General features: G+C 37.8%; 2 protein-coding genes across 2 annotated transcripts; both read right to left on the reverse strand.

Annotated features, from left to right (window-relative positions):
• Positions 1-571: 571 nt before the first annotated feature.
• Positions 572-1,938, reverse strand: LOC134821395 (carbohydrate sulfotransferase 9-like). The gene is made up of 2 exons (XM_063832136.1): positions 1,918-1,938; positions 572-1,177 (listed from the first exon to the last, which is right to left on the reverse strand). The coding sequence occupies exons 1-2, from the start codon at positions 1,936-1,938 to the stop codon at positions 572-574; spliced, it is 627 nt and encodes a 208-aa protein (XP_063688206.1).
• Positions 1,939-2,551: 613 nt separating this feature from the next.
• On the reverse strand, positions 2,552-6,540 carry LOC134821298 (cell division control protein 42 homolog). Its single transcript, XM_063832020.1, has 5 exons — positions 6,286-6,540; positions 4,670-4,786; positions 4,407-4,546; positions 4,042-4,168; positions 2,552-3,780 (listed from the first exon to the last, which is right to left on the reverse strand). The coding sequence occupies exons 1-5, from the start codon at positions 6,326-6,328 to the stop codon at positions 3,647-3,649; spliced, it is 561 nt and encodes a 186-aa protein (XP_063688090.1). The 5' UTR covers positions 6,329-6,540; the 3' UTR covers positions 2,552-3,646.
• Positions 6,541-9,626: the final 3,086 nt, after the last annotated feature.

Below are 9,626 nucleotides of genomic sequence, written 5' to 3' on the forward strand. Positions count from 1 at the left end.
CCAAACTACTAGTCATTAGACTGTGTGAACCGGAACTGTGCTACAAAGAAAGGTTATGCTTATATTAATGTGAGACAAGCTTTGGTGGTGTCATTATGTCGGGAAGAAATTAGGGGATCAGAGTCCTGATTCAAATTCTGTTCGTCCTTCAGTTTTTTTCATTGCGCGACACGTGGATATAGGATCTCAAAACACGTGGATATAGTATCAGACCACACAATATGAATAAGTCAACAAAAATAGACACATTAATAATCATATTATCATCAAGTCGCTCGTTATCACAATCAATAATACAAGGTAAATTTGATCAATAAATCTGCAACTTTCAATCTCTTTGAATTACGTCATTTAATTAAACTAACGATCAGGCCCGTAATTCATATTTATGAGGAATAGAGGGAAACCTTTGCATATTGTCGAGGGATACAACTTACAAGAGGACCATTCAAACAATAATTTTTAAAACAAACTATGCATGAAACCCCATAAATAATTAAATAAATTACATAATATCTTTTAAACTTCTAACTTTCCAGAATAACCATTATATTGTTACCGTTTACTGCAGCTAAAAGAATTGAGAAACGTCACAATCGTAGCCGAACAACAAACAATCCACCTGATACCTGTCCTTATACCCCACCAACAAATCCCTATCTAGAGACCGGAAGTACGACTTCCACATTACCTCCCTGGTGCCTCCATTGCTAGTAGGGTTACTGTGAGCCTCAAACCCTGTGATATTGAGACCGTGCTGTCGTAACACGTACAAATTGTCGATATTCAGGGTTTCAAACTTGACTATGGAGGAGTAGTGGGAGTAACAAGGAGCACACCACTTCTCGTATACTGCCCAGTGCATGTCACGCTTGTTGTCATAGATAATGGCTTTTGAGAACTCGAGGAACGTGGGACCAAGGGGATTTGTAAAGGGATTATGTGAATCTTCAACGGTGAGGTGTCCAGATTTAACTAAATCATCTGCCTCGGCTATCATTACCTCCCTGTGTTCTGATGAGATATTAGACGGTATGGCCCGGTATTTTATCTTTGCAAATCTGCCAACTTTGTTGTAGTAAACCTTCTTGTCGGCTGCTTGTATTTTGTCCCTGTAAGCACTGACAACACGCTCGTAAGGGTGACGAACTACCACAAAACTCGCTAAACTGGTCCTCTGAGAATTATCAGAAATGTATCAAGTTTACGAAGTAAAGAGTCAGGGAGTCAAAACAAAAAATAAGTGTGTATTAAATTGGAAACATTTCACAGTTTAGCGACTAAATAGTGGAAAACAATGTAAAACACTAACTGTGTCAGAGTCTACGGCAGGGTGATTGTACCGTTGTAGCTTGTTATGTAGACAGCTTCCTCTAGCCCCCTCTAGTTTATACGATTCACACTCCCTGGAAAACACAAGACATTCGTTTTAAACGATGCATTTTAAAAGGAATACAAAATTTCATGGTTTTCCAGTTTCAATTTTGTTTTAAGCGTTGCACAATGTATGCTTGTTCGACAATTGGCAAAATCTTGACGAAACTAAATTTCACCTGTCGATGCCAGTGAGCCGAGTGAGATATTTTTTCCAATTACTACTGCCTGCTTTGTATATAGGACACCAACCCATTTTGTAGTCACTGTCGGATTAAGACAGTTAATCAGTCAATGTTATAACATATAAATGAGTGGTATCGTTATTTTTTATCTAAGGGTTTGTTTGCTACCATCTTGCTCGAACTTGCAATTCAAAACCATACATTTTCGTCACTATATCGACTCTACCAGGTGAAGACGAATGGCTATAGAGATGATAGATCTAAAAGTTGAAAGTTATAACCTAAAGACGTGAAAAGCAGAAGGTTTTCTTGTCAATTCCCTTCCTTGAAGATGTAGTAGGTTACAAGTTCTTCTTACTAACTCTCCTCTCTGGTCCATAACGTGTGATATCTGGTTTAGCTGAGAGAAAACTCAACTTTAAATTACATTATGTTTTAAATTTCTACCACCTCTTATTCTTTCCTTAAAACATTCTTCATGTTTTTCTGAAACGCAAATCAAGGATTCAAACCATGTCAATAGTTTTGTTATAATTTTGTATATATATTTGTACTCTGTATTCCAACCGAACGTAATACATATTTATGGTTCCGATTAATGATAACAGATTTATTGGCGATATAAGAATTGCTCTTTATAAAGCAGAAGCTAGGAATTTCAAAGCCGATGTAATTAAAAATAACTAGGCTTATACATTTTCAGGAACTCCGAGTTCCTGCCAAAGTTGGCCGACATTCTTCACGGACCATAGTCTCCGAGTAGTCACGTGTTCCCCGCTTTCAGCTGGAACGTTTGTATTTTCATCGCGGAGAAACGATTTGTTGATCCGATCGTAATTCCCCTTTCCATCTGCATCTGAAGTTTCAGCTTGATGCTTCACGATGATTTCTTTCAACCTGATCGGCTGGATTGGTGTATTTTTTGAAAAACTTTCAGGCCATCTCAGTTTAATGCAAATCAAGAAAATGACAAACAAAGTAATAAACAAGGCTTTAGTTCTTTTTGAAATATCCATCATCAAACATGGTAAAGCAAACGAACACAATACCAATCTGTTTATTATAGATATTTAATGTTAATTGCGATGTATTCATTTAATTGATTGGCTTGTTAAACCATACAATACAGCGTTTTTGTTTGGCAGCAGTTCAGTTGTTTTCATTTGGTGTACTTCATTTATCAACACTTAATAATAAATACAGCGATTACATTATTTGGTCATTGCAATGATACTGTCACAATGATGAATATAAATCCATCTCCCCAGTTTTTTAATTATATCGGATGTTAAATTAAATTTCAGGCGGTGCCAGTGGAAAATAAAATACATAGCGAGCAAAGGACAAAAATTCAAAAACATGAAATCATGAAAAAAGAAGCTTTAAGTTAAATAACAAAATAGTTGTTGACGACTTTGGCAGATTTCAAACTGATGCAGTCATAAAAAAGGTCTCGGGATGATATTTATGTTAGAAAATCAAAGCATATCACTCAAAGATGTATCAAACTCGTCAAAAATAAAATCACATTTCCCCCCACAATTCCTCAAATCGTTCTTATATTCATCTTAAAACTAACTCTTGACACAAGCAATCGTGTAAAGTAAAGGATGGGAGTGTCAGTGTCCCAGGCCCCTCCTCAGCAGCAGTCCTATCAAAGCATAATTAAACCAGCCCTTTGAGGGAACCATTCTCAAATATAATGATCATTGAAGACTTATCAAACAAGTTTTACTCAACCCACCACGATCCAGTTGTTCGACCAGTACTGTAACCAGTACTGTAACCAGTACTGTAACCAGTACTGTAACCAGTACTGTAACCAGTACTGTAACCAGTACTGTAACCAGTACTGTAACCAGTACTGTAACCAGTACTGTAACCAGTACTGTAACCAGTACTGTAACCAGTACTGTAACCAGTACTGTAACCAGTTATTTAACCGTAGAACACAACCATTTTATTTGTGTCCTGCCCATAACCCCAATCGTTCAGCTTCTGTCGCGATCCCAACCCTTGCAATTTAACTTCTGTCTCGCACCAAACCACAAGGGTTTTGCTTTTGTCTTCCAAACTGTTGGTTGTTTCTACATAACGGAGCACTCTGACTTCTTCTTTTTCTCCGGCTCCCCCAGCTCCAAGGCAATCTCGGCTACTCTCTGAAACACCTCCTCCACACCCTGCTGTTCTAGTGCTGACACTGCTAGGAAGTCTACAGCTCCTGAAAACAGTGGTATTTGTAAAGTTTTACTGGCTCTTAGGACTAACCCCCTACAGCTACAGTATACTAGTATCGTGCCTTGGCACAGAGTGGCTTAGGGTTACTAAGGAGATAAGCACCTCAGGCTATCCCAACACCGGGAGGGATAATCACAAGGAAGGACGTTTGAACCCCCCTCCCTCCAGAGCCCAGGCACGAGCTAAAATTTCATCAAGGTCTTACAAAAAACAAATGCTTGAATTTAGAAATGTTAACACACACCTATTTGATTAGCTATTTCGTCGATATATTCTTGCGATATAGCTCTGCCGCTATACTCACTATTCGTCCACAAATCTACTTTCGTCCCGACCAAAAGCCGTCTTGCTTTCGGACAATACTTATCTAACTGAAGACAACAATTTAATGATGTTGTAGTTAGATAAATTAAGTGTTCTTTATATTGCTCTTTAATGTTTAAATACATCTGTTTCACAATATAATAAACGCTTTGTCACGGATCGTTTGGCGGTTGAAAATAAGATTAAAGGAAATCGGACAATTACAAATAAAAGGGAAAATGGATAGAACCTGCAATCTGTAGCCGATGTACTGATTTAAGTTTTTTTTAAATTGTACATAATTACCTCAGGAGCCCATTTGTTGAGAATATTCTCCAAGGAATCTCTGTCAACCATTGAGAAACACACAATAAAAACATCAGTGTCCGTGTACGCCATGGGCCTTAGTTTATCGTATTCTTCTTGTCCGGCAGTATCGAACACTCCTGCATATTTATTCAATGAAAACCATTTGATTTCTCTGATTTCTAGCAAAAAAGTGTAAGTAATCTCCGCCCTCCACTGGTGGAAAAGTTTTGCAATAGTCTTATAAAATCACAGTCACTCACCAAGGTTTATCCATGTTTGCTTGTACTGAATACCGACAATCTTATTATCAAATATAGTAGGAACGTATGTTTCTTTGTATTCTTTGTTACTGAAGACTCCCACCAACGCCGTCTTGCCTGTGAGAAGACCAAATATTATAATACATTTATAGTATTATCACTTCGAGATGGCCAGGCCTACTCTCATGCTGTCTATATGTGATGATTAGAGCAAGAGACGCGAAATCTCGAGGTTCTGGGATCATTCCCCAGTTGTCCCTGGCTTTTCAGAGTTAATCATCACATATAGACAGCATGAGAGTAGGCCTGGCCATCTCGAAGTGATAATAATAATTAAAATGTTTCGCAGATTGGCAATTGATCGGTGTAGTTGGTGTTGTACACACTGCACTGATAATGATATCACGTTGTACGTGTAATGTAAATATAGTGTGGATAAATGCGAATATATATTCTAAATAACTGATAAAATTATATTCCACACAAAGCATGAAATTGTGCTGTATATGAGTGGTGATTTCGCTCTGAGAATCAGGGTCAGTAGCTCAATTGGTAGAGCAAGAGACGCGAAATCTCGAGGTTCTGGGATCATTCCCCAGTTGTCCCTAGCTTTTCAGAGTTAATCATCACATATAGACAGCATGAGAGTAGGCCTGGCCATCTCGAAGTGATAATAATAATTAAAATGTTTCGCAGATTGGCAATTGATCGGTGTAGTTGGTGTTGTACACACTGCACTGATAATGATATCACGTTGTACGTGTAATGTAAATATAGTGTGGATAAATGCGAATATATATTCTAAATAACATTTATAGTATCTTTATTTACTTGTTTATGTATAACGCAAAGACAAATAAAATGTACGTAAAGGAGGAAGTAAGGAGGGAGTAAGGAGGAAGTAAGAAGAAAAAGTTAGGAGGAAGTAAGGAGGAAATAAGGATTAAGAAAGAAGGAAGTAAGAAGGAAGTAAGGAGGAAGAAAGGATGAAGTAAGGAGGAAGTAAGGATGAAGAAAGAAGGAAGTAAGGAGGAAGAAAGGATGAAGTAAGGAGGAAGTAAGGATGAAGAAAGAAGGAAGTAAGAAGGAAGTAAGGATGAAGAAAGAAGGAAATAAGGAGGAAGAAAGGATGAAGTAAGGAGGAAGTAAGGAGGAAGTAAGGAGGAAGTAAGGAGGAAGAAAGGAGGAAGGAAGAAGGAAGAAGGAAGAAAGGAGAAAGTAAGGAGGAGTTAAGGAGGAGGAAATGAGGAGGAAAGGATGAAGAAAGGATTAAGAAAGGAGGAAGTAATGAGGAATTAAGGAGTAAGAAAGGAGGAAGTCAGGAGGAAATAAAGAGGAGGTTGTGCAATACTCAGTCCACTCAGTCTTCGTGTTGTACACAAAAAAGGATTGAAATATTAGTTTAAACAAATTCTAGTCAGGACATTGTAACTTTGTTACTTACATATTTTCTTATCCAAAAATAGCATTGGAAAAGTTCGTGCATGAGGGTTTTAATCATATCATACAAAATGTATAGATTAGTAAAACTAATGAATTTGACAAGAAGTTAACCATGGTCCATGACCAAACAGCAAACAACATCAGTCATTTCCAAGAACCTAAATCACACTCACCTACAAATCCGTCTCCGACGACAACACATTTTGTGCACTGCATCTACAACTTAACTCTACCACCACTCCGAAACTGACCCTCTACACGTTCACAGAGACACACCAAGTTAAAGCAGCTAGCAGGACTGTACTCTCCCTTATAGTACGGGTATCTAAGATACTATCTTATCTCCCTTTACAAGTCTCCGGATAGGGGTGATATCATCAGAGCGGATATCAGAGGACAGTTCCTTTACATTGCTGGTGTTCTGCAATGGGGGAATAATAAACCACATATAACATATGATAGTGCAATATTGGCAACAGATGACTGGAATCATCGTTTCCGGTAAAGTTGAAAGAAAACAAAACATCCTCCATATTTAGGAAATGACTAACAGTACGCGGAAAACACCAACTATCCCCTGCACGATCTGGCTGCTACACCAGCAGCAGCAGTGCTCTGAGATCTATCTCTCGATCTAATTCTATACAAGCTAATGCAAAACACAAAGGTACACAATTGGACGGTGTACATTGTCCGGATATAAGTATAATTTGCAGGGTTGACTGTCGTGGATCATTATTCCAATCTGACTGGTAATGAATAGGATGTTACTTAGCACTTACATTCGACTCCATCTGCACTGCTATTAAACTATTCTAATTAGTTACACTAAAGTTATTAAACCTATTCTAATTAGTTACACTAAAGCGGAGAAACAAAGCCAATATTGCAGGAGTAAATGTACGGGGGGAACTTGTGGAACTTAGGGGAGGTTTGGGAGTCTGGAACTGACTCTGAAGTTGTAATTTACTGGTTTACAGTGATTACTCTGTGTGGTGTACAGTGTATAGTGTACAATGCAGCAAAAATTTAATAATATGTTATTAGGAATTACTCAATGCTGTACATTATCATAGCAGTGTTAAAATGAACAGTAGAAAGACGAGAAGCTAAAATGTTGAATTGTTAGAAGCAGGAGTCATGCTTTCTATTCCATTATAATTGCCGCTCCAAGATTGTTGCCGCCCAAAATATCACTAACATGATATAGTTGCAAGGGACAGGTTCAGAGCATTGTTGAGCCTGGTCGTTGATAAATGTCATTGTGAAGACGGCGACATTGTAATATCACATAAGAACCATGTCATTACCATGGTAATGACATGGTTACCATGGTAATGACATGGTTACCATGGTAATGACATGGTTACCATGGTAATGACATGGTTAGTGGTTACCATGGTAATGACATGGTTACCATGGTAATGACATGGTTACTATGGTAATGACATGGTTACCATGGTAATGACATGGTTACCATGGTAATGACATGGTAAATGGTAATGACATGGTTACCATGGTAATGACATGGTAATGACATGGTTACCATGGTAATGACATGGTAAATGGTAATGACATGGTTACCATGGTAATGACATGGTTACCATGGTAATGACATGGTTACCATGGTAATGTCATGGTTACTATGGTAATGACATGGTTACCATGGTAATGACATGGTAATGACATGGTAATGACATGGTAATGACATGGTTACCATGGTAATGACATGGTTACCATGGTAATGGCATGGTTACCATGGTAATGACATGGTAATGACATGGTTACCATGGTAATGACATGGTTACCATGGTAATGACATGGTTACCATGGTAATGACATGGTAATGACATGGTAATGACATGGTAATGACATGGTTACCATGGTAATGACATGGTTACCATGGTAATGACATGGTAATGACATGGTTACCATGGTAATGACATGGTTACCATGGTAATGACATGGTTACCATGGTAATGACATGGTTACCATGGTAATGACATGGTTACCATGGTAATGACATGGTTACCATGGTAATGATGACAATATAGATTTCAGGTTCCATTGAGTGTCACTGCCAGATATCACTGTTTGATCACCGCTGAATTCGTTCAAGAGCGGAATCATTAGCACCACTGACATCACTAACAGGGTCATAAGCACCATTGGTGGCAGCCTCACACTTCAGTGTTACATACTGAGGTGGGGTTCAATACACCTCTTAGATCCTACGTTAACTTTAAGTGATCTGCAGTGAACTCTTTATACACCATGCGCGTCATCGGGCCTTTTTATCGTTTGCTTATTTGTCATAAAAATTGCAATGGATTCAATATCCAATCAAATTTATAGTCGGTATTTAGATAAGCAAAAATGTTCATTAAGCTCGAACAGATTGAAATGCATATAAGCACGAGTATTAATCAATCATAAACGTGTATCTTGATTCAATAATATTTAACTGACGATAAAATACTCGAGTCAAATATTCAGTGACGCAAGACAAAAAATACATGAAGGCACAATTATTTTTCCAAACAAAGAGATTATCTTCAGTATATTAAAGTCACTATTGTGACGGTACATTAGAACCAGACAGAAACAAAGTGTGAAGGGCCTGTATCAGCACAAAAATACTTGAGATTGAGGTCACGGTATATATTTGAGGGTGTTTGAAAATTCAGACTGCAGTAATGGACGAATAAGGCAAAGCGCGATGATAATGTGTCGTACAGTTCTGTGTAGAAAGGTGTAGTTAAGGTGTAGTAAAGGTGTAGTAAAGGTGTAGTAAAGGTGTAGTAAAGGTGTAGTAAAGGTGTAGTAAAGGTGTCGAATATAAGCTACGTATCTAAAGCTGTACCTCTCTTAGTTACGAGCGTTCCCGCAATCTGATTTCAATTCAGTCTAATCTTCTTTAATGTTTAATGTTTAAGTCGCTTTATACGCGATACATGCAGTATAGGGATTAGGGTATAAATCAACAAATTTGCATAGTGTTTGTAAATATGATTGACACAAAAACAGGATTATAAGTAGTAAAATACTAAAAAATAAACGAAAAGCTACAAATACAAAGCATAAAATGCGGCTGAAATAGCACAAAACTCACTTTAAGATACGCATTATATCAAATAAATACTAAGATCATAATATAAAATCGGACAACTCTATCTGCTATCTATAACCAAGAGACAAGATCACAAAACTACATTGACACTTATACCCGTCGGCATATTTAGCCATGGGGAAGCCTACACAGGGATAGTTGTATGGGATATGCGGGATGATTTGTTAGGAATCATGTTAGATCATAAGATAAGTGCTGCTAAATTTAAGCTGGCAGCACACGCTTGCCGTGGGAGAGAGAGTTCAGAGAGTCAGGGAGGGAGGGAGACTATAGACCTGATGATTGATGATGCAGTGATATTAAACGTACAAATATGTGTAATAATAATAATAGCTATACTTAGTTACCGATACTCAGATAACAGGAAAGTTGCCAAAAACACGG

The sequence above is a fragment of the Bolinopsis microptera genome, chromosome 9 (assembly GCF_026151205.1).
Source record: "Bolinopsis microptera isolate Bmic1 chromosome 9, MBARI_Bmic_1.0, whole genome shotgun sequence".
NCBI classification, from domain to species: domain Eukaryota; kingdom Metazoa; phylum Ctenophora; class Tentaculata; order Lobata; family Bolinopsidae; genus Bolinopsis; species Bolinopsis microptera.

Coding starts and splice junctions, on each gene's coding strand:
- LOC134821395 (XM_063832136.1), bottom strand. CDS start 1,938: ATGGACCAGAGAGGAGAGTTA. Junction 1,178..1,917: donor TGGACCAGAGAGGAGAGTTA/GTAAGAAGAACT, acceptor GATAATTCTCAG/AGGACCAGTTTAGCGAGTTT.
- LOC134821298 (XM_063832020.1), bottom strand. CDS start 6,328: ATGCAGTGCACAAAATGTGTTGTCGTCGGAGACGGATTTGTAG. Junction 4,787..6,285: donor CGTCGGAGACGGATTTGTAG/GTGAGTGTGATT, acceptor GTCTTCTCACAG/GCAAGACGGCGTTGGTGGGA. Junction 4,547..4,669: donor GCAAACATGGATAAACCTTG/GTGAGTGACTGT, acceptor ATAAATATGCAG/GAGTGTTCGATACTGCCGGA.